At 45.7% G+C, this 25,364-nt stretch overlaps 1 protein-coding gene across 9 annotated transcripts in view; it reads right to left on the bottom strand.

Annotated features, from left to right (window-relative positions):
* The window catches only part of Fryl (FRY like transcription coactivator), a 225,016-nt gene that overhangs the window by 6,750 nt on the left and 192,902 nt on the right, over nt 1–25,364 (bottom strand). For all 9 annotated transcript variants that reach the window (XM_075943110.1, XM_075943111.1, XM_075943109.1 and 6 more), the window contains 12 exons: nt 23,636–23,806; nt 22,168–22,308; nt 20,049–20,246; nt 19,118–19,279; nt 18,933–19,007; nt 18,452–18,628; nt 16,788–16,991; nt 15,043–15,207; nt 8,649–8,896; nt 5,542–5,749; nt 4,193–4,342; nt 3,345–3,443 (listed from right to left, as the gene is read on the bottom strand). In XM_075943110.1, the coding sequence (XP_075799225.1) occupies nt 3,345–3,443; nt 4,193–4,342; nt 5,542–5,749; nt 8,649–8,896; nt 15,043–15,207; nt 16,788–16,991; nt 18,452–18,628; nt 18,933–19,007; nt 19,118–19,279; nt 20,049–20,246; nt 22,168–22,308; nt 23,636–23,806 (1,998 nt within the window). The remainder of the gene's footprint in view (nt 1–3,344; nt 3,444–4,192; nt 4,343–5,541; nt 5,750–8,648; nt 8,897–15,042; nt 15,208–16,787; nt 16,992–18,451; nt 18,629–18,932; nt 19,008–19,117; nt 19,280–20,048; nt 20,247–22,167; nt 22,309–23,635; nt 23,807–25,364) is intronic.

The raw sequence follows: 25,364 nt of genomic DNA, 5'->3' as shown, positions 1-25,364 counted from the left end.
AATTAGTGAAACAGAAACCAAGATCCATCTAAATCCTGTTTCTATTTGTTTTCTTTCTCTTCGGACGGTCACAAATGACTAGCATGCTATCTCTGAGGCATTTTGGACACAAAAGCCAAATGTAAGTTTTCTTTACCCAGAGGCTATTCTTACAGTTGACACTAATTTAAAGTAAAGTAGCATTGTGGATGTGTATAAAGGTGGAGCCAGAGTCTCCAGAGTGAGAGCTAAGGCCTTCGGATGACACTCCTGGGCTGTGACATTGACGCTGTCGGTTCTTCTGGCTGACCGGGTTTGTGGTTTTGTTTTTGGGGTGTGTGTGAAATTATTAAGTAATCAAATCAGCCACTCAGACTGCTTCCTCTGAGCAAAACTACCAGCCCATTAAGTAGCTCCCTGGAAGACACCTTAGTGCTAGATATTTAAAATCCTCAGCTGTACCTTACTGTCTGTCCTACAGGCAAAGAATTAAAATTAGAAATGGTAATTATTTCAAAAACCAATCTCTTTGACCTTCTGTCCCTTCCATCGCAAATCACCCAGACAACACTGGCCCTTGGGTTATTCTCTTGACAGCATCTGGGAATAAAAACATGTTAAACCTTCCTGGTAGGATACGGCTGGTGACAGTCATTGTCAGAAGCTATCCGCAGACCTCTTGACTGCAGCCAAATCCAGCTGACACCTACACCATGGAACTTGGACATTCATCTCTACTCATGCAACCTGTTAAGATACACTGAATTATAACTACTTGCCCAGCTTGTCCAAGTAAACTAGTAAAACGGAAAAGGTTATTTCAGGTGATTATTTACTGCCTATTCTAAAAAGTTTAAATATTGCACATCCTATCTAGCATTTTAGGGAACACTAATGTCATTATTTCTGATCCCTGTGGCGGTCTACTGGCCTTTCGCCAGCCTGTCCAGATGCCGCAGAGAACCCCCCGACTCCCACCTGAGCGCGCTCACCGTGTTTTCTCGGCCCAAATGAGGGTGAAAGTGTAGCTGTGCGGGAGGGAGGCTCCAAGTGGGGCAGAGCAGATTATGTACAGCAAGCAACTGTCCAAGGACAGTGACAGACGCTGAACGATCAGCCAGGACTTTGGAGAAGTACGGGAGTGAGCCCTGCACCTATCCCTTGCTGCAGAGGGTGGACAGATGGTGGTAGCTACAGGTTCATGCCCTATGGCTTCTGGGGGCCGCGACATGCAGTTATTAGAGGGGGGTGGGTACCAAGGGCTGAGACACTGAAGACTGTCTGTGCAGCTTCCTCTTGGGGCCTTGCTCTGCTAATCAAATGTAGGAGAAGGTGTAGAAGAAAAAGTCAGTTTCTAGTCTCATGGTGCCGGGGACTTTGAGGTCCTGGCTACCACCTGAGGGCATCTATGACATCAGATCCCTAGAAGAAATCTGAACGTGTACCACAAATACTAGTTGGGGCTGGGGGTAAATCTCAGTGGGGGAGCCCTTATCCTGGCTTTCAGTCCTCAAAAGACTTGGTTTACAGGAAAGGAGCAGCGGGCCAGACGCGAGTGGAAAGTTAGAGGCCCCTGACCCTGTGGTCAAGAAGATTGTGCAGTCGCAAACCATAATATATGTATATATGTCTCTACCCATTTTAGAATTGCCATTATGATGATGTTTGATTTTCAAATACAAAATTTGTGTCTTCTGACATATAAAAATGAAACATGGCTTGGTCCTGTGGATGGCCTTTCCTTTCTCTCCCGGTAATGTCTGAGGTTTCTGGGTGAAGGGCCAGCAGATCATTAGCTAGATGTCTCTGATGTATGTGATGCTGCCTCATGAAAGCAGTTACCTGTTGCTGTAAAATCAACTGCCCTCACACGTAATGGCTGAAAAATAACAACGAAAAGAAAAAACTATTTGTTGTGCACGTAACCAAGATCAGATAAATGTATGTGCCGTTTCTTGCTTAACTACGGTCAGCCACGATTCTCTGGTTATCTCTGATGGTTTGACCAGGGTCTCGAAGTTCCAAGGAGGCCTTACTCCTACATGACTTGTGGGCTCTTAGCTGGGATGAGAGTCTAAGTCTCCTGCAATTTCCCAAAGCTTCCCACGCGGATGAGTTTGGTGGCAGAAGCAGACACTGTGGAAGGCGGCTCCAGCTTGTCCTGGGAGTTTCAGTGTCTCATGAATTCTGGTGGTTAGTCAGTTACAAGGCCATTCCAGTTATGCTGGAAAAGAGTGTAGACCACAGAGGCCTGGTTTACTGGGCCATTGCGGTAACAACCACAGTGTCTAGGATAGGCAGTGACTTCTGAAGACCCACAAGGCACAACCACAGTGCAGTAGACTGAGAGCTTGCATTTAATTAAAGTGGAAGCTTCCTGGTCACTGAAAGATGCTTCAGCAGTGAAAAACAAGAGCCTCAGAAGGAGAAGTATATATATCTCCAATAAAAAGCACGCATGGAGGGCCAGTGAGAAGGCTCAATGGTTATAGGCACCTGCCACCAAGCCTGATGACCTGAGCTGGATCTCTGGGACCCATATGGTGGAAGGTCCCACAAGGTGTCCTGTGACAACTCCATGCACGCCACTGCGTGCCCCTTCCTTGCCCACAAACTATAAAGCTTATATTTAAAATAAAGACTTATTATAAACACCTGAGAAGAACAGCTCATTTGCAGATGTCCACAAGCTACTCTTATGAAGTTATTTATATTAGGATGAAGGAAATGTAAGGTAGATAAGAATCTACTACATACCTACCAGAATAGCAAAAATTACAAAAATCAGTATCTTGATGCCCAAGAGATGAAGCGATGGGAAATTCATGTCTATCTGACAACAGGGTATTAGTAAGATCACTTGGTAGGCCACTCTCACACCTATGACCTAGCCGTTCCTCGGCAGACGCATGGACAGCTGCATATGCAGAGAGCAGGATTTGTAGGGTGCCCTGATCGCACCTGGCAATTCCCTGGGCTGAAAGGGAGAACATTTCTAGCCCCCCACCCCTGGCTGTTTTTCTGCATTTGTCAATTGAAAACACGCTGGACTGATTGAGGGAACCGGGCCATTGTTTAAATGGCTAACTAGAATGTGGAACTTCCTAGCAGGAGACATCTGTAATCTACTCCATGCTTGTCCACCCTAACACCATGGTGATGGCTCTGTCACTTGGAACACCACTTCTCACCCCTCCTGCTGCCCTGCGCCCAGCTGCCGTCTCCCACTGTGATCTTAGGCTCCTTTCTAAAAGCCAAGGACAGCAGTTCTCTGGATGGAGAAGAGAGGCCAGCGAGAGAGCTGCGTGTCCATCTGGGGTACACTGCACCCAGGTCAATGATTTTGGTGCGTGGAGGAGACCGACCTGCTCGGCTGCTTCTCTCTTGGTGTTGTAGGTATCCAGATGTTCCTGCAGCTCCAAGACACTGAACTTGAGTGTTTCCAGCAAACCGCATGCCATCAGCTGTGAAAGCAGACAAACTGATCTGTCTCGGAAGGTCACGGAATAGCTAGCTGCCAGCTGGTTACTGGACACGCTCTGCTGCTGGACCAGTGTACACCTCAAAGGCACTGTCCTTGAAGCTTTTAAACATGCAGCTCTCTAACCTTGACTACTTGTAGCATGTAGGGAAGACCAAAGGGCTCTGGATATTCTGTGACAAGAGGTCTTGCCCTCTACCATTTTCTGTTCAAGGACAGGAAAGAACACACACCTCTAGAGTCTAACACTTCAGCTTCCTCCCTCTGGATTTTACATATATTGGGAGCGGGCAGGATCAGCCAAGCCTCAGACAGCATTTCAGACACTGGAATGGTGGTTTTCTTTTTTTTGAGACAAAGTCTTACTATGTAGATCTGGCTGGCCTGGAGCTTGCTATGTATACTATACTGGCCTTGAACTCAGAACTCTGCTTGTCTCTGCCTTCTAATATTCCACCATGCCTGAAGAGAATGCCATTTTGCTACATATTTATATCAGAATTAAGATATAAACCCTCGCGTTTCAAGATTGAAAATTTTGAAAAAAAAAATTTACAAAAGGCCAATTAATGAATGACACCTCTCCATGCAGCCATCCTCTTTGTTTTATTGCAGAGGTGGATGGCTCAGAATTCATTAGATACTCCGTGGCTGTCCTCCAACTCTCCACCCTTTCAGCCCCGCCTCCCAAGTGCTGAGGTTTCCAGGTGTGTGCCACCATGCCTGGCTTACCGTTTCGGCATCCACGAAGACGGTGGGGCATTCGGAACACGCCATCATTACTTCCAGGGAGCTTTTAAACTTGGTACCAATGCGCTGTAGACTCTCACCAAGGAAGCCAACTGCTTCCTTCGTTAGCTCTCCAAACCTCCTCTGAATTGTCTACAAGGCAAGGCACGAGAAAAGCTTAGTGTTTTATAAAACAGAAAAAGGCCTTTCCCCGCTTTCATGAGCAGAAGTATAAGAAATCACTGGAATGACATACAGGATTCTACTAGCAGATCTAAGTTTCTATATTTCTTTAGGAGATACGCCAACAGACAGCTCATATGGTTGGGTACAGTGGCACACAGCCGTGTTTCCAGCTACTTGGGAGGGTCAGGTGGGAAAGTTGTTTGAGCGCGGGAGTCCTGGCCTGCAGTGAGCTAGGACCAGCAGCGTGCATACAGTGGTCTCCAGGAGCAGGGGGTCACTGGGTTGCCTGGGGAGCGGCCCACCAGCTGGGTGTAGGAAATAGCCAATGCACATCCACACACACGAGTATAATGCTGTTGGCAGGAAACTGCCGCTATCACTGGGAAGGAAGGAATACAAATAGAAAACCCAGGGCAGCGCAGTAACTGAAGAAGGTCGAGTCGAAGCTCCCACTCCTGAGCACTAAAGACAAGGAGGAAACTGGAGGCTGGAGTACACTGGGAACGTCAGAGGGGAAGTGCTCGGCTGGGTTCCCCAAGGCAAGAGAGTTGGTGTAGGTGGCGAGAAGGGTAACGGGTAGCTAACGGGACTGGGATCTCTGTGCTGTGGGCTCTCTCCTTCCCCACACAATGCTCAAAATGGTATCCACGTGCCATGGTGCTGTATGAGAGTGTTTACCGAGAAGCACCAGGCTAGCGCTTGGCACGGGTGGACAGCCAATATGCGACAGTCCTTATTGTTACCATTACCTAAGGTGGACAGCAACTCCAGTTCCTTGGTTCCCACCATGACGAAAGTGTCGTTTAGCACCTCGTTATACACATTTCGAACCTCCCCGTACCACGCTGGGAGGGCAGGTACCATGGGGTGCCTTCATTTCTCTGGTACCCACGATGGTACCCAGCATGCTGCAGAAAATCAGTCAGTGTTGTGTCGGAGGCTTGCAGCAATTTCACTGCAGGTTTTCACATCTGAGCTAGCAACTGAGAAACACACCGGGAGTACATGCAACATGCAACGCTGCAAATAAGAGAATGCTACCTTGACAGGAACTAGTGTTTGCTAAAGGAAATCAGCAGGATACTAAAGCCTGAGAGGTCAAGCAGAGAAGCCTCACTTGACCAGATCACTGGAATGTGCACCCAGACACCTTCACCTCCACTGACCTGAAACAGCCTGGAGAACACGTGGAAAGTAAACACTGCACATGACCCATCCGTGTCCGACAGCATCTGGTTGACATGGCACCGCCAGGCTTCTTCCTCGTCCTCGTAAGCCACTGGCTGAAATGCCGCTATTATGGCAGACAGAAAGGGTGTTGGGAGAGGCGACGTCTGCACTTCTGGAAAGCCGTCTTGCTCATCCTCCTCTTGACTGTAGACACAAAACCCACGGTAGTCAGCACGCTGCCTGAAAAGAACTGACTCACAGCACCGTGTCCTATTCAACAGAAACTGTTCTTAGACACACACACACACACACACACACACACACACACACACACACACACACACACACACACGTTTAGAGAATGCAGCCTGAACTTCCGAGGCCGGCACAAACAAATGCAAGGCCTTCCTGTTTTAGAACTCTTTAATTTCAAGCAATTATCTTAGCCCAAGTCTACAGTATGTTACTACTGGATTAACACTAGTTCCGTCCACAAAGGATATGGATTAGAGCAGGGCGCGCGGGTGTACACTTTTATTCCCAGCACTTGGGAAGCAGAGGGGAATGATGCTCTGTGAGTTCCAGGCCTGCCTGCTCTACATAGGAAGTTCCAGGGCAGCTAGGACTATGGAGAGACCTTGTCTCGAAACACACAATCAGTCTGGACTAGAATGCGTTCACATCGCCATCTACTTTGGATTCCTTTGTAAAATTTTGTTTTATGCATTTAGTTTCAACTGTCTACTTAGTCTGTGTGTGTGTCTGTCTGCATGCAAGCACAGGTGTATTCACATATATACCACAGCACATGAGTGGGGAGGTCAGTCCATGGGGAAAGGTTCCTTCTGGACTATGTGGGTCCTGGCTTTGGGGCAAGTGCCTTTATCAACTAAGCCGTCTTTCTAGTCCTGAACCCTCCCCCCCTTTTTTTGAAGAGCCCTTTGTTGGTGGCCACACTGAGAAAGTTTTGGTTGTATTCTTCTGCATCAAGGACTGAGCTTCACAAAGAGTTGTCAGGCAAATGAAGAAACAAAAAGTTTAGTAGATCAGATAATGTGACTGAGGGGCTAATAGGAAAGGTGAGGATTTGAACCCTGGACCACAGGTCCAAAGCCCACAGCACCAGCCACAGCATACACTCAGCTCAGTCATTTCAGAAGCACCTCTGTGTGCCTCGCAATAAAGCAGACAAGGGTGTGGACGGAAGGGGTAGCTGTTTCACCTCAGGAATTTATCATTCCTACATGAAGACAGTCATAAAACCTCAGCCATGGAAAAGGACAAAGTTATGTTTCTGTCAGTCTCAGTATGACTCGTACAACTCCATAGAGAAATGCTACCTGTGGTCTTGACACCGAATGGTTCCTATTACAAGATGGCAACTTTACAGTTAAGACTCAAGGATCATCAAGGAAGAGAGGTGGAAAGATTTTAATTGCCAGAGCCCAGGACGCCTATTGCTAGATAGTGCTTGATAGGGAAACTGCTCCTATGAGATCTAAACAGGAAGGCTGCCTAAAACCCACATAACACCACCAGTAGCCATGATGGTGTGATAGGGAAATTTCACAAGGCCCCGTCCCTAGATGAACTACAGACAATCAATAGCTGAACACTCGAAGAGGAGCCATCTCTTCAGACGTGAGCACCTATAGGATATCTGATCCCAATGCTCAGCCCTAAACATATACACATAAGAGCAGCAGTCAGTGGACTCTCAGCAGCGTGTGTGTGTGTGTGTGTGTGTGTGTGAGAGAGAGAGAGAGAGAGAGAGACAGAGACAGAGAGACAGAGACAGAGAGGAAGGGAGCAAACAGTTGAAGGAGGAAGAGGGTGGGTACAGATCTGTACATACAGGCGGTATTCATGTATGAAATTCTTTGGAGACTCGAGTAAGGCTTGAGCATATCAAAATCCTCACCTGAAGCATTTTATAAGCTTTTACCTTATAAAGAATCACTGAAGTGATTGAACAAAATATGCCGCACCCTAGACTTGTGTGCTCGGAAGACATGTAACGTTCTGTTTGGGTTGTAGAAATTTCAGTTGTAGAAATGGACCAAAGTCAACTGCTTTGCTTTAGTCTTGTAGGATGCCAAAAGCCTGACCATTTCCCCTACAGCATTCTGTCAGCCTAAACTTGTGTGGGACTGCGCAGGCCTTATAGTCAGGTGGTACAATCAGAAAGGCATGCTCGAGAGGGTGAACATCTGTATATATACGTTCAGATACAGGCAAACATTCTATATGTATTGAGAGTTAAAAAATAGGACTCTTATCACGTTAAGTATCAAGCTTTTGCTTTTCTGTAAAGCCAAAATACTTGATTATTAAATATTAGTTTCAAATATTAGCCATCGTCAAGAGTGCTGACTTTGGCAATGGAGAAATAAATATATTTACAGAACATGTGAAGTTAGATACTTTACCAGGAATCTCATGGCGAACCACAAATGGTCATAAATAACAGACATTAGACAAAATCTTAATTTAGATCATAGATCTGATTGGTGTGCAAACTTTCAAAGAGCCACAGGGATTTCCTTTAAGAACTTATGTAATAATTACTCAGTCCACAAGCAAAGAAAAGTCTTGATTGGGAATTCTTCCCATTCTGATGATATATGTTTAATGCGCAGCGCAGAAACATCTGAGGGGAGCAGCGTGTCATCCTTTGGTACCATCAAGTGGCAGCTCGGGCTTCCTACAGTAATCTAACTAAGCACCTGACCCCTGACAGATGAGACGTTTTGGAATTATTTTAGGTTTATTTTAGTAACCCAGAAATTTATTCTACTATTGATTTTAATACTTGGCTGTTTGGTGTTCTGCCCAAATAGGCATGTGGTGTGTTAGGGATGAAATGCTTTTACTTTGTATGGATACTAACAGGAAGGAAGGAAGGGAGGGAGGGAGGGAGGGAGGGAGGGAGGGAGGGAGGAAGGACAAACAAATCATAGTATGCCTTATCTTTAAAAACGAAGAGTATAATTATAGACTAAATACCAATTAATCAAAATTCATAATTGGGAGTGGGGGAGGGACACGTTGGGAAGGAGTGGGGCCATTGCAGAGACTCATTTCTCTCTGTGACCATGCGCACCTGGACAACCCAGGGAAATCAGCCTCCTCCTCCTCACACCGTTCATCCAGCTCTTTCAAAGCCAGGGTGACGTCCTCTTCGCAGATGGACTCGGGGTAGCTCTCAGGAGCCAGAGGCTCTGGCATGTCAGTTTCTTCTAAATCAAGAATCCCTCGACACACTAGCTGGTCCTGTTGGTCTTGCATAATGTATGACCGCTCATCTTCAAAGGCTGTAACATGTTCCTCCTTTAATACTGAACTTGTATCCTGTAAAATAATCACAGCTTGAGCAGACTTCAACAACACTACAAGAAGTTTATCAATGCAATAAAAGATGACCGCCAAGGCCCCAGTCCCATTTACATCATCTAGTTTGTATAGTTTTGGAACAGCGAATGCATACAATTGTCTTCTAAAATGTCGCACTTTTTCTTTTTTCCTTTTGTTTTTTGCTAGTTTAGAAAAATGAACCAGGGGCCTCACACAAGAAATTTATTACTGACTCAAATCTCCAGCTCTAGAATTTGAAAGTTATTATTATACAGCCATCTGTTCTATAAAAACACCAAACACTTTTTCTTTTTTTCCTTATGTACAGGATTTGGGTGTTGACTAGAATATAGATTTTTTGTTTTTACTAAAATACCTTCTATCGTATACATTATATCTCTACACAAGAGAACTTGGTGTTATTACTATAAAGTCTCTCTTATTTGAACTACCTATCACTCCTTTAGTTTTATCAGAACACAGTAAATTCTGGCTATAGGTAGGCTCAAGACTGCATCCATTGGTAATATGGGTCTGGGCTGCCCACAAGTCATAAAGACTCAACCCAAACCACCATGTTCACTTTCCTGTTATCTGTGATATGGAGAGCTGACTTGAGGTAAGAAGACAATAGCTCATTTCAGCTTTGAGACCCAATAAAGCCTCATGGCTGAGATGGAGTTCACAAAAGATTAGGAAACTGTAGGTCATTAGCTTTTGAAATGAAATGTGCATTTATTAAACAAGAATGGCCACATGTCCCTAACCCTCAGCAAACGAGCAATCCTGAAAATTGATGCGATAGAGTGAATGGCTGTTAAGACCCACTCTTCCTAGCCACTGTTACCATGCTGCGGATGTTGCTGTGACTGCCAAGGGGGAGAAACCCAATGGGCACCGGCTAAATAAACCAACTACCACTGTTAAAAAAGTAAACACGTTCAAAGTATATATCATAATGGTGTCAACATTCATTTCTAACTTGCATGGATATTAGTCTGATCCCTCGGAGTTGTGACTAATAACAGCACCGGTTTAGAAGCCAAGATAAGCTTTTTTTTGGCATTAGACCATCGTCACTTTATATTTGTAGTACTTTTTAATCTTTCTTTTATGGCTTAAAAATGGGATTTTCCCCACAAAATGTGAAAAGCAAGCAGAAGTTAGAGCCCTGGATTAGCCTGAGTCCTAGTTCACTCTTCTGAAAGGAATTCTGAGCACATTCTAGTCAGGTGCTCTGCTACAAATTAATTCTTGATTATGAGTCCGTAATCTTGTAACGGGCTTAGGCTAATATGCAAATGGCGACAGCACACACTGGCATATGGAATACAGATGGTAAACAGCACCAGCCACATACAAGCGCCTGCTGGTACCCAACCGGAGAGGGAGAAGAGCATGGTGGCCGGGGGCCCGAGACCAGTCTTTGAGGGAAACAGCCCATGGTGGGCTTACAGAAATGCGGCTAGGGATGCTATTCTGGGGAAAGACACCAGAAGATCTCAAAGGCCGAGGAATACGGCAGGGAACCAGGAAGTACATTAAGGACCATGGGTCTGGATGTGGTGCGCAAGGACCTTGACCTCACAGAGCAGGACCTAAGTCATCCCAGTGGATTCTATTCAATACAGCTGCAGGTTCTGTCGGAAGTTACGTTTTAAAGACCTGGCTATGGGAGAAACAGACCTAGTAATCTGGAAAGATGATTTATCTAACACTGCTAGAAGTGTCCTCACAGTTTCACTGGTATAGTTTTCCCCTCTATCAGTTGAGTGTCCTGTGCTACAGACCCAGACACGGCAGCAGGAAGCCCCGCTTTCCATTTGGGGGCACCTGCATTTGGCTATTGCTTGCTGGTATATTTTCTGAGTGATAGTTTACTGGAAAGTATTATTATTCAGTACACACTGGAGATGTATAACAACTTCCCTAGATTTTAATAAGTAGTGCACTGGGTTAGAAGAATGGATTCTATTGTTTACATGCAGATCCCGAGACTCCAATTTCCTTGAGTTCTACAGTCACTCGATACACATACACACACACACACACACACACACACACACACACACACACACACACACACGTATTTTGCTACATTTAAAGGTCCATTTTCTATGTGTAAAGTTTTCTGTGGTTCATGAGTGAAGGTTCTTTAATGAAATCAAGGGAAGACTACGTGCCCTGAAGAGATCAGAGCGGAAGTTATTTTTTAGATTACTTTTATTATTCTGAATTTTGTAGGCGTGTTTGTCTGGATGTGGGTATACGAACGTGTGAGTGGGTGTGCTGGTGGGTTAGAGGCTTTGGTGTGAGGGGCGTGCTGGTGGGTTAGAGGCATTGGTGCGAGGGATGTGCTGGTGGGTTAGAGGCATTGGTGCGAGGGATGTGCTGGTGGGTTAGAGGCTTTGGTGCGAGGGGCGTGCTGGTGGGTTAGAGGCTTTGGTGCGAGGGATGTGCTGGTGGGTTAGAGGCATTGGATATCCTGGAGCAGAAGTCACTGATGGATTGAGGTGTGGACTGTCATAGCTGTTGAGAACTGAACTCGGGTCCTCTGAAGAACAGCAAGTGCTCATAACTGCTCAGCCATCTCTCCAGACTCTAGTGAACTGTTTCCAGTCAAAGAGAAGTTACAAAGTTTCCCCAGGATATGCCTCCTGTGGTGGTTTGAATGAGAACGACCCCCATAGGTTCATGTATTTGAATATTTGGTTCCCAGTTGGTGGACTGTTTAGGAAGGATTAGGAGACGTGGCCTTGTTAAAAGGAGGCAGAGGCAGGCGGATCTCTGTGAGTTCGAGACCAGCCTGGTCTACAAGAGCTAGTTCCAGGACAGGCTCCAAAACCACAGAGAAACCCTGTCTCGAAAAACAAAACAAAACAAAAAAAAGGAGGTGTGTTCCTGGGGGTGGCCATTCACGTTCCAACTTATTCATTATTCTCATTCTCTCTCTCTCTCTCTCTGCCTGGAACTTTCAGGTATTGGATATCCTGATGGGATAAGATGGGAGCTCTCAGCTACTGCTCAAGTGCCATGCCTGCCTGCATCCCTGGTCCCCATATGATAATGGACTCATGTTCTGAAACTTTCAGCAAGTTCCTAATTAAATGTTTCCTTGTATGAGCTGCCTGGGTCATGGTATCTCTGCACAGCAACAGAACAGTAATTGAGACACTCCTTTACCATCCCAATATCAGCACACTTTAAAATCTTCAGACAAACCTTTGCGTAGATTTGTTCCTTTAATTCATAAACCATTTCACCTATAAAAACTAACTAATAGCAGAAATTACTTTAAAGCTAACTATGATTTTACTATCTTGGTGCTTTCCTATGGTTCCTTTTATCAGAGCGTGGTTCTGGAACGCCGGACACTGTATTGGAGACACAAGGACAAACACATTATGTCAGCCCAGCTAGCGGAGGCAGGGCTGTGCTGGCACTCCTCTGGAGGAGATATTCTTTGACTGGCAGTCTGAAATGATACTGCCTTAACCCTTCCAGTCTCGCCCTTCAGTGGCACTAAGTGTACAGTGAGAAGGGATCCTTTATTAAAAAGGAAAAAAAAAGGGTAAACCGAAGTGTTTTTTCCTCTGGTAGAAAAGATGCCCAGAGGGACTTTTTGGTGCTCAGGAAGAAAGTTCTTTAGTCAGTTGTATATTGTTGTGTGTAGCTAGGCTCAGGACTGTAATCCAAGCACTTGGGGAGGTTGAGGCAGTGAGTTCCAGGCCAGCCGAGGCTACATAGTGAGAACTCCATCTCAAAATCAAAAACTCTAAATCAAAACAAGCAAAACAGCCAAGAAAGAGACAGCGATCCCATATATGTATGTGGGATTACATATATGTGTATGGGATTACTCTGAGGCTAACTTTCTCATCATTCAATTACTGTTAAATTTCTGGAGAGGATGTAATTCACAGTTTTGTTAACATTTGTTTTTGCCTGCTTGTTACTCCTGCTAGGATTAGGCTCCATGCCACCAGCTGCCTGTTTTATACGCCCAGATGCTAGACTAGTGTGTCTAGCATGGGACAGGGGCGCAATAGCACTGGCTAAACTGGGTAAGGTGGCTCACACCTGTACTTATAGCCCTTGGGAGGCTGAGGCATGAGGACTGCCAAGAATTCAAGAATGACCGGGGCTGCGGAATAAGATCCTGCCTCAAAAAAGGAGAAATGAATGAATGCATGCTCACCTAAGCTGCATCTTCACCTCTAGGCTCCAACACACTGCTTACCGTGGCATAGGTATTGCTGTGCTTTGGGATGGGAATATACTTCTAAAGGTCCGTGGATAAGGGCTTGCTCCCCCACGTGATGCTATAGGAAGGTACTTAGAGGTGGGACTGGGTCATTGGGGGAAGGTGCCCCTGAAGGGGACTGCAAGACCTTGCTCTTCTTCCTTTTACCGTTTCATTTAAGGCCATGGTGAACAGATTTGCTTAGTTCGTGCTTCTGCCATGATTGCTATGAGAGGTCACTCTGTCAGGAACTGAAAGCACCAAAAGAGGGACCCCACAGAGGCCTCGCTTCCTTTCAAACTGATTACCTAGGGCGCTATGAAAGCGCTCATCAGTGGAGCCCCGTCCTGAAAGGAACGTCCGCACAGTCTCCTGCTCTCGACGGGGCTTGTCTAAGTTTGAGAATGGTGCTCCCCACCAGCATGCCCGACCCTCTTCACTTCAGCTCACTTCCCTCTTCTTCCGCCCGTTTTATTCTCCAGGACACTGCACCGAATGTAACATGTTGGTTTACATGCCATGTCCTCTGCATGCTACCCCTCTACCTGAAACCTGTCCTGTATCTCTGTCCCCACCAAAAACCAGTTTATTACTCTCTGGATGTCCACGAGTCCTTCAACAAAGTGAGTTCCTGTTGAAATGGTATATGTGAACACACACACACACACACGCACACGCACACGCACACACGCACTGCAACTGCCTTTTCAATCATCGCCTTTCTTCCTAGCCTCCTGCTGAAACTCTGGCACCTAGTGAAACCACAAAGAACACTTGACTGAGCTATTTACAGCTTCATTCTATTAGTTCAAAGACCCATGATCAGGAAGCCAAATGCCTCCGATGCAAAATATACCTGCTCACTGTTAAAGAGGGTCCAGGCATGTCCAATTCCTGGCCTACTAAGAGCCCATGACTTTGCCTTACAAAGGACTAATAACCATGTCAGTTGAGGTCTCGTTAACTACATTAATTTCATTAACGGACAAAAATGCATCAGTTTCTAATACTTACCGGGCAGAAAGCCTGTTTCACAGAGCTAAGGCAATAATTACATTTTTAAAAAGTATTTATAGGGGGCTGGAGAGATGGCTCAGAGGTTAAGAGCACCGGCTGCTCTTCCTGAGGTCCTGAGTTCAATTCCCAGCAACCACATGGTGGCTCACAACCATCAGTACTGGGATCTGGCGCCCTCCTCTGGCGTGCGAGCATACATTGAGGCAGAATGTTGTATACATAATAAATAAATAAAATAAAAAATAAAAAGTATCTATAATCATCTTTAGAAAAGCAACAACAACACTAAAGACAATTAATACTTACTTATTTTGGTCAGTCATTAGCTTGGAATCTGGCTTACTTCTTACAGGCCTTCCAAAAACCATACTAGTGGTTCCAAAGTCCTTTGGTAAGGTTCATTAAACCAGCTGCTAACACAGCTAGCCTGAGGTCCTAACCCAGTCATAGCACCAAATCACAGGAAACCCATACAAAGCAAAAGGGAAGGGGAGGGACACAGGGTAGCAGTCCTTCACAGAAACACAGCGCCCCAGGCAACGCCTGCTGTCCCCAGAGAAGCGCTTGCGCCATAACCGAGTCACACTCTGCAGCGCAAAATGCTCATTGACACACTTGACATTATTTTTAACCTGTAGGCTGTTTCCGACATGTCAACTTTGTAAAAAAAAAAAAAAAGAAGAAGAAAGAAACAAAACTAAAAAACAACCAACCAGGTCGGACAGTTTCGTTTAAAACAACCCCAACAGGTTAGAAATACGGAAAACAAATCAAATCATTAGCAGCACGTCAGCTGGAAACTCCTGGGGAAGAAAAGCAAGGGATGTGGCGGGGTGCTGAAGGGAGCCTAGATTGGCCATGCACCAGCCCCATGGCTCCCCACCTCAGGCAGCTGGCTGCTAGCATTATCTAGACAGGCCTCCAAACTGGGGGTCTCGTCTCTGATCTGCAGCACGTCTTCTGTTGTGTTGCTGCTGGCGGAGTCCTGAGACTGAAGCAGGTCCTGGTGTTCGGGCATCAGGTCATCCGCCACACAGTCGCTGTTCAGCTGAAAGGGGAGACGCGTTCGTTAGCAGCGACAGTCACAGGAAACAGCATGTGTCGCCAATATTTTATGGGCTTAGTTATAAAGGACTTCTGGGAGTTCCCTCCCCCACCTAGTAATGTATTGGGATAGTTTGTGAATGGGAGCAGCTAATCCCTCAGCATGATGGTGCATGCCCAAGGTTAATTGTGGCTAACTAAACCGAGGGAAAGAGCTGAGAGCTATCTAAGAACTATACTAGCCTTGAGCCAAAATTCTCATTTTTCATGTATCATCCCATTTTTCTGGGGTGGGAGCAGGGAGAGATGCTCATATATCCCAGGCAGACCTCAAACTCTATAACCAAAGACCCTTGTACTTCTGATCCTTCTGCCTCAGCCTCCTGGGTATGTACCACTCTGCCCGGCTTATGGGGCGATGGAGATCAAACCCTGTGCTTCGTCTGAGCTAAGCAAGCATCCACCAACTGAGCCCCACCCAGCCCCACAGTCATTCTGTTTGGTCTGAGGGTTTATTTATTTTTGTGGTGCTGGTATTGAAGGGACCCTATGCATGCCAGGCAAATGCTCTTCTGCTGAGCTTCGTCTCAGCCCCTCTGAGGACCTGTGACAGCGGGAACTGCGGAGGGTCAGGCAGGTGTGATGGAGGGCACCACTCCGTCACCTAAGCCAAGACCAACAGCAGTTTCACTAAGACCAAAAAGTAAGAAAAGAAAACCCAGTAAAGTTGTTTATACTAACAGAGCGTCATTGGTGAGGCTAGGTACAGTAACTGTTTTCCCTGGGTGAGTATTCAACATAGCAAATACCAAGCCTTTGATTTAGAATACACAGAGGCAAATACTAATTTTTTTCCCATGCAGACCAAGCAGTTTTAAATGGGTTTCTTTACCTCAGTACCCACTGGGACCGGAGCTGGTCTTGTCGGTAAGTAGTCAACTCTGCCCCATGGCTTCCATGAGAGCTAGCCATTAATAGGCGCTCAGTCACTGGGTGCTGGGTGGCTTAACTCAGCCACTACGGTTTACAGTCTATTTTTAGGGAATGGTTACACAACCCGACAAAGTGGGTAAAGCCAGCCCGAGTTTATAATCACAGTTTGCATAGTCTGAACCATGATCAGAGAGGCAGAGCCGGCCCTGAGGTTGATGGCTGGCCTCCACGGCTGCTCACCATGCGCCTCCTTTAGTCTCTGTGGCCAGTAGCTTGGCCATTTTTCTGAACTAATCCCCTGTAGGGGATTTTTGGTGACATGGTAAAGTGTGACCTTGGTGACGCAGTGCAAGGGGACTAGACGGACAGCCTGTTTCCGGTCCACTCACTAGCTGTGTGTTCTGAGACACGGCTCTTACTCGGTAGAAACGCACTAACCCTGCTTGCCTTGTGTGGTCAGCCGAGATTGACGAGATGAGTACCTGTAAGAGCCTGATTTCGTCACAAGCCACAGAAGACTTATTTCAGGGCATGCATTTTGTACATAATGAGATGACAATCGGAAGGCATGCAAACACCCCTTTTTTCTTTGAATTCGAAGCTAAGGGTTAGTCGAGCCCCCTCTACTTCGCGGAAAGGTGAGAGTAATACCATCTGTGTGCGCGACAGGATCTGGCTGGCCGTGAGGGCAGCTTCTTCCTCCGAGGACTCGTCTGTATCCTCCTGGTTCGTCAGGGTCAGACTGGGGGTACTGCTAGAACAGGGGTACTCCTGGAGGGATGGCGTGTCTCCTTTGTCAATACTGTCCAGCGAGCGCCGGCGGACGCCCCAGTTGAAATTGTCCATGCTCTCCCCCTGGAAAAGCAAGACAGGATATCTGAGGATGCGCGCGGCTGCATTGCTTATTGACGCTGCAGAAGTTATGACACCCAGAAACACACACCGAGGTGAAAAATTACTGAGTGCATCATCAAAAGCAGAGTTTCAATCAGCCCGTCTGTTTCTTTCAATGTTTAACCCGTCATCAAATACTTCTATTTTTAGAGATTAAAAATTATTTGGTCATTTTTTACTAAATCATTTTCTTGAAAATTCATCTCGTACCGCTGGGAGACTGACTACATCTAGACTCTAGGTCATGTCTACTCTAACACACAGGCACGAATGAGACCACAGGGAGGACAGCGACATCACAGGTGACAACGAAGACGCAATCCACGCAACACCAGGCTGCAACTTACCTGCAGTTCCTGGTTAGCAAAAAGGAAAACACACAAAGTTAGAGAGCACGAAGACACACATTCAAATATATGCTACGCTTTTGGGGGAAAAACTCTGTGATTTCTCAAACCCAAAGACGGACGAAAGCTCTGGATTTAGCTTTTGGCGGGAAGCCGACATGTGATTGGAACTGGGGGAGAGCTGGAGACAGACACGTAAAACAACGCTTCCGTGATACACGTCGGCGACATGAGAGATTTACAGAAATTTTCAAAATGTACACAGCTCATACTCGGGACGAGGCAATGGCTGACTTCTAGCACCCACAATCAACTGGCGACAATACAGGGTTACGGTTAATTTCTTCCCAGGGACAGCTGCAGTTAGACACAGTGGTCGTTTTTCAATATAGTTTAAAACCAAGGTCACAGCTATCAAGACACAACTGTTGCCAACTTCAAAAGAGGTCACAAGAGAGACGACACAATTCAGCCTCACTCCAGTCGGGATTTATGCTATGTTCGTGCTGAGCCTCCAAGTCTGAAGAACGTAATTCTTCACAGTCTAAAGCCCTGGTGTGACAAACTGTACTACACTGGCAAAAAGAGAAAAGGCTGATTTATATCTCTTTACATGGGAGGGACTGTCTGAAATAGAGGCTTTCACAAAAGAACGCATTCCCCCTAAACGGAGGAATTCTTTCAAATGGAATTTTATCTGGAAATCAGTTGTGTAAGACTGACAGATTAAACCCAAACTGTTCACTCCACTTTGCGCTTCAAGAGCTCTGCCCACTGCGCCCTCGGATCCACTCTGGCTATTTCTCAAGGTAGATTAGACGCTTTGGGTTCTGCAAGGTTAGGGTTTGGAAAGCACCTTTCTTGAACTTGAATACACTAAAATAACCACCGTGAGTCCCTTTTTTACCCTGTAAAGACAGGCACGGACTCTTCTGTGACTAACTGTGGCACTCAGAGCTCCGTATTAGTTTATCTTTCTGGACTCTACAGTCATCTCCGTAAGGGAAGATGGCATGGTCAGAGTCTGGCTCGAGCGTGACTATCTGGAAATGTCAAGAAAGCCCACGTTCTTACCTCTGCATCTTCCAACTCAACATCCAAGAAGTCAAAGTCCTTAAAGACGCCGAACTGCTGCTCACTGCTGTTGTCTTCCACGGCAACTTCTTCTTCCTGAATTATGTCCTCTGTGGTGGAAATCAAGCTGGTCTGCTGGTCCCCGCCTTCCAGATCCTCATTAGAAGAAAATACAACCTGACGCCCCGAGAAAGGTTAAAAAAGAGGGGGAAAAAAAAGGTTTGTCCATCACTTTTGTCACTCTGAGTCTGAAGGACCAGCCCCTCAAGATCCCTGTCAGCCCGACTCTCCAAGCAATGTAGAATTTCAATTTACTCTTCGTGCCTAACTAGTTCAACACTCGATCAGCATAGCCGCCAGATTTTGCAACAGACAAGACCGCCTCCTTTTCATTCTTGGTTAATACCAGGACTTACTTAGAGAAGGCAAGCACCAAGACACAATGATTTTGGCGCTTTTTATCTACATGCCCATTACTCACAGACGGATTCTTTGGGAGGCCAGATTCGGGGCCACAGAGGGACAGCACGCTCATCAGCTTCTCTCTTGTTCTCCGCTAACAGGAAGGAAATCCCTGGGTTAGTATGGGTAAACTCAGCCAGTTCTCAGGTGTGCGCATGCTCACAAAATCGATTCCTCCAGCCCGTGCCGGCGCCCTCTCCGCACCTGTGATAACTGTGGCCGTTTCCAGCTGACAGGAACCAGGGCATTGGAGGTGGAGCCAGAGGAGGTGGAGGACGTGCTCCTGGTGACGGCGATCACCTTGGCTTTCCCATTCCTTCCCGCGGCGCTGTGCTGGCCTCCGTACTTGTTCCCAATGATGGGCGTCTACACAGAAACAAATGCCAAAGCTGGCTCAAGGTTTCCACAGCAAAGAAACAAGCAAGGGTTAACAATAGGTCTATCATGACACTGTCTACAAATGATCAGGAAAGCAGGCTGAGCAAACCAGTAAGCAGCACTCCTCCATGGCCTCTACAGCAGCTCCTGCCTCCAGGTCCCAGCCCTGCCTTCCCTGGAAGATACACTACCAGTTGTAAGATGAAATAAACCCTTTCCTCTCCAAGCTGACATTGGTTGTAGTGTTTTATGACAGCAAAAGAAACCCTGACCAAGGTACCCCCAAACTGTCACATCTGCTCCCTTAGAGCTATTTTTCTATACTCAGCTTAAACGTTTCCCTTCTTTTGTGTGTGTGTGTAGTTCCAGACATTGTTTCTCCATATTGCTTTGGAGCCTGTCCTAGAATTAGCTCTTGTAGACCAGGCTGGCCTTGAACTCACTCACAGAGATCCACCGGCCTCTGCCTCTCCAGTGCTGGGATTAAAGGCATGTGCCATCACCGCCTGGCAATGTTCCCTCCTTTCTGAGAACACCTTCAGGAGCGTACTGTAGATTCCCAGAGCACTGCTACCTTACTTCCAGCCAGGCAGAATCGCGATGCTCATCTGCCTGTTTCCTCAAGACGATGTAAGCTTCCTCAGAGCCAGCCTTCTCCCAGTTTTACAAACACTATTACAGTATCTGATTCCAAGTACAAGTCTTAGGCTTGAGCGAGAACTCCCAACAGTACAGTTTCGACTGTGGGGCGCCTTACCTCAGAGATGTCAAAGTGAAAGTCCAAGGTCTTGCCGGGCAACTCCTTTGAGACGTTATTGAAAATCTTAGCGAAGGATATCTCCGGAGAACCTACATCTACTCCATAGGCCTTGGGGATGTCATTGGGCACAACCAGACTTGCAGAGCGGGACACCACCAGCTTGAGGATGTTGAGGGCTTCCTTCCAGTAAGGACTCTGGGTTCAGAAAGAGTCAACATGAGCGTTACAGGTGGGCACGCCGATGAACAAAGAACCCAGGCAATGCCGTAGACTGTGGGAACAGTATTGCTGTAAGATGTCTATACAGTGACTCATTTTCCTCTGAGAGCTTTGAGAGGTCTGAGCTACTAAACATAGGAAAGTCTGGTGGTGTTAGATGATCGCACACACAGATTCTTCCTAATGGAGGCCCTTATTTTTTCTCCCAGGAGGTACTTTGTAAATCATCGATCTGGAAAGTTGTATGCAGGAACCTGGCTGCTCTTACAGGAGTCACATACATATGAACTCTCCAGGTGAAGCTTTTGACTTCAAATCTAAATCTTAAATAAGACAATAAAATTTTTTAAAATATAGACATTTTAGACATAGACACTAAAACCCATTTTGACCTCTTTAAAAAACTTATTTTATTTCATGTGTGGGTGCTTTGCCTGTCTGTGCCTACACACATTTGTGCGGTGTCTACAGAGACCACAAGAGGGTGTTGGATCCCTTGGAACTGGAGTTACAGACGGCTGTGAGCTGCCATGTGGGTGCTGGTTGTCAAACTCGGGTCCTAACCAAAAGCAACAAGTGTTCTTAACTGCTGAGCTGTCTTAGCCCATGGACTTGTTTCTTGACTACCCAGGACCCCAAATATGAGGCACACCCTCAGGAGTTTCAGAAGAAGGTGTTCCTCATCATGGTGCCTATGTTTCCCAGTTATACTTCATTTTTCTTAGTTTTATATATTCCTACAAAGTAATTTAGAGACTGCTATGACAGACACGTATGTGCAGAAGAGTTGCTGTCTAGGAAAGAACTTATGATCACCTTTTCTTTTTCTTTTAATGTGTGTGGGTGATTTTTGCCTGCACACACGACTCTGTAATGCATGTGTGCTATGCTGGAAGAGGCCAGAGGGAGGCATCAGCTTCCCACAGATGGTTGTGAGTTACCAAATGATGCTGGGAATCAAACCTGGGTCCTCTGGAAGAGCAACCAGGGCTCAAAAACACTCTCCAGACCCTCATAATTGTTTTTTTTTTAAATTACTAAAAAGAATACACAGAAAAAACTCATTAAAAAAAAAACCTTCTGCCACTGAGACACACCCCTAACACCTCAAAAACGGTTTCCTACAAGTTGATTAATTTTGGATTGGGACTAGACTCAGTATTTCCCTTTGAAAATTCTGCTCAGTAAATGATGCACCAGTGGGGTATAAACTGAAAATACTCGTCTGTGAAGGCTCTCAGATAATTGTTCTCGGGATAGTTTATTTTTATTTCATTACTATTATTCTTTAATTATGCAGTGTGTGTGTGTGTGTGTGTGTGCGCGTGTGCTTGGGACTAAACTTGGGTCCTCTGCAAGAGCAGCACACACTCTGCCATCTCTCCAGCCCTCCCTTGATGCTTTCCCTAACAGCACCTTTCTTTCACAAGTGGTTTAAAGGTGAGATGCAGCGCCTACCAGTTTGCCAGTTGCCGTTCACATTTAAACAGAGCTTGGGTTTCTACTTTCTAAATGTCTGGTACTTCCTGACATACAAAAGCCAACTCTCAAATGCAGACTTTTAAAGTAGTCTTCTGTTTCTAAAGGTTTTATTATCTAATACATAACACCCGGCTAATGCAGAGAGTCACACAAAGAACGAAGTAAATCTCAGCCCTAATTTTCAGAGATGGTACCTACTACTGCCTTTTGCATCCACACACACACGCTCTAGCTGCTGTGGAAACGCGACTGTTAAATCTGACAAAAGCATCACACCAATGCAATCATCCAGACGGTTCTTCTGTGTCACACTGAGAACATCCCTACCCTTGAGTATCTAGGGTGCTTCCGAATGTTATACTCCTGAATTATCTCGCGTTGAGCAACGCTGCCCTTGAGTTCTGCGGTCACTCACCTGTACGTATTTGCCAATGATCTTTATGATTTCCAGGTTAAACTGCTTGGCCGGGGCAGCAGACAGGTCGACGTGACTCAGGAGACTGTAGATGATCTGGAGCAGCGACTGCTGCATGCTGGACAACCCTTTCTCTAGGAGCTGGAAAGCAGGTTTAAACGTAGGCTTTAATCGGGCTGAACAAAACACGGCATCACATTCACACAGCTGAACAGCACGAACAGGCTTAATCTGTTACTGTGTTCAAGTTGTCAGGACACTGCTATAATAAAAGGTTTTATATATATATATATATATAATATATATATATATATATATATATATAAAATCTTTTCTTCTGTCAGAAAGGTTAACTATTTCTCAACTCAATGACAGCCTTAAATAATAAATAAATAATATTAATTTTAGGTGAAAGAAAAAGTGACTACTATCACCGAAGAATGAACTACTATTCATAAACCACTTATAAAACTAGATAGTAGCTAACTGATCTTGCACAAGATTTTATCCTATAAAACTGAAAAGACTGACTGCCACCTGGACCCTCAATGGCCAGTTCACACACCTCTGACCACCAAAAAGAAACATACTTTAGTAGAAAAAAAAAAAAAGCAAAGATTTTATTCTCTCTTGAGTTTTGATTATTTCTTCCCTTTCTGGAATTCACGGTGTAGCCCAGGCTGGTCTCAAAACCTCTAGTTTCTTGACTGCTGTGATCACAGGTATGAGCCTAGCTTCCAAGAACTGATTTTGAAGACAGAAAATTTGCACCCATTCTCCAGGATCAACACCACCAAATCACACTTTCCATTTTCCATAAAGGAGAGGTTTACATTATCACCGTGCCTGCAGTATTGATGTCAACCTGACACACACAGGCTAGAGTAATTAAGAACATCAGTAAAGAAAATGCCTTCCCCAGGCTGCTCTGGAGGCAAGCACCTGGGGCCTTTCTTTCCTTTTTTTTTTATTTATTAAAGATTGATCTGAGAAAGCCCAGCCCATTGTAGGTGGCAACACCCTTCGGTAGATGGTTCTGGGGTACAGAAGAAAGCAGGCCGAGCAAGCCAGCAAGCAGCACCCCTCCATGGTCTTTATACTAGCCCCTGCCCCAGATTTCCACCCCAACTCTCTCAGGGCGACTTAGGAAAGGGTTGATTTTGCTTACGGCTCCACATCACAGAATGTCCCTGAGAGAGTTGGGGTGATACGTATCACAGCAACAGAAATCCTAACTAAGGCATTTGCGTTCATGTCAACTAAGGCAATGATTGAGAAACGAAATGGGAGTGGGAGGAAAACATCCGACTTAAAAAATCCTTTTGTACTCGAATCAGCTCCGTCTCTCTTCTCTGACGCTCTCGCCACTCACTTTCAACTCGGAGACTAGTTGGCACCACAGAGCTGCTTCTGCAAGCAGCCACTTGACGATTTCCCTACCGAGCAGGTCAAAGGCCCCTCCATTCACCTCTGCCAGGTAAGTCACAAGACTGAAGGTCGCATCCGAGAAGGAGTCGTGCAGGTAGCGGCACACCACGTTGATCCAGTTGGAACAGTCTCGGGAGTAGGTGTGCGTGCTGTACAAACTCATCATGTGAGCCAGGTTCACCAGGGTCGGGCACTTCTCCTCGGCACAGACCTACAGAACACACGGGCTTATTTCATCTGCCTAGCATGTAAGCCAGTTCTAGGCTACATGCATTTATTCCAAGAAATAACTTGGCTTGCATATTTAAGTTTCAATGCATTCCCGTTCAAAAGCTAGGGAAGTTAAGTGGAGAAGGAAACAAACCAAGGCAGTACGAAGAGGATTGCAGGAGAGCAGCAGGTCTCAACCTGAGTCTCCCCTTGGGCCAACCTCTATCTCTAGGCATATTTACATTATGATTTACAGCAGTAGCAGAATTACAGTTATGAAGTGGCAACGGAAATAATTTTATGGCTGGGGGGGGGGTCACAGCAATAGGAACCGCATCAAAGGGTCGCAGCAGAAGGGACATGTCCAACCAACACTTGTCAGGGTCTTGCATGGTATAGCGTTTCGGGCTATAATAGACTGTCTCTGGTAAACGACCATCTATGGTTTTGTAAGCCCTACCCATGACTTTGTAACTGTTTTGCCAAATCCCAAGGTGCTCTAGTGCCCCAGAGCCCCAAACTGCGTCAGTGCCGAGTTCCTTGGCCACTCCTTGTGAAGTCAACCCATAAACACATCTATCTTCAGGAAGTTGCTTGACATAGAGTTACGGAATGGGCACCAGCAAATCTTTGGGGGACCTTATTGGCTGAATTCACAGCCTCAGTTCCTTTATTCCCTGGGTTATTGGTAACGATGTCTCTTAGCCTCCTTTGGGAAACGCTAGAACAATCTAGAATGGATAAAGGGCCCTTGTTGCTTTACTAATCTAGTACGTACGTATCAAAAAAGACTGGCCTAGTCATAATGTCCACTTTCAGTTTTCTTCTTTTCATTTGTCTCACTTGCTCTCCTGCTTTACTAACGCTGTATACATTTTCCCAACTGCCTAGAGCATTTAGTATAGAAAATATCGCCTCTGAAATATATGTATACATTTAACTATTTGTTTGAAACAATTCTGATAATTCAGAGGATGTCTGACATGGGCGGGAGGAAGCCCTCAAGTCCGGGTCTCAGCCAGCCATTATCCCATCCTGGCTAGAGCTATAGGGGCAGCATGGAGTAGCATGGAAACTGTTTTCTAAACCCACAGGAAGCAGCTGATCTCATCGATCATCTATAAAACCGACGAGAAGATGGAGGGAGGCCTTGGTTGACCTTTCTTATTGCTATTTCAACATGAATGACTTAAGAAGTCATATAATCTTGTGACTTCACAGTAACGATTTAAATCTTTGCTAGAAAAATTTTCTCGGATGACGATACACTCTTTGGGGTTTTGTTTGCTTTTGAGCCTTGCCAGACTTGAATTGCTGACTCTTCCTCCTTGGCTTTCCGCTTGCTGGGATCACACGCAGGTATGCGCTATCACCTCTGGCTGTTACAAAGGGTACTTTTATTTTCTCAGCAATAATTTTTTTAAACACTTATCTTTGAAAAGGGACACAATTCCTGTGCAATATTATAAAAAAGAAAATGACCTAAGATTTCATTTTGACATTTTTGAAGCACCAGATTAGAATTCACTCTGAAGGTCCCAAAATAATGAACTGTTTTG

Source organism: Microtus pennsylvanicus, chromosome 12, assembly GCF_037038515.1.
Source record: "Microtus pennsylvanicus isolate mMicPen1 chromosome 12, mMicPen1.hap1, whole genome shotgun sequence".
Classification (NCBI taxonomy): Eukaryota; Metazoa; Chordata; class Mammalia; order Rodentia; family Cricetidae; genus Microtus; species Microtus pennsylvanicus.
Note: the sequence above shows the minus strand (reverse complement) of the source record. Positions and strands in the feature narration are given on the sequence as shown.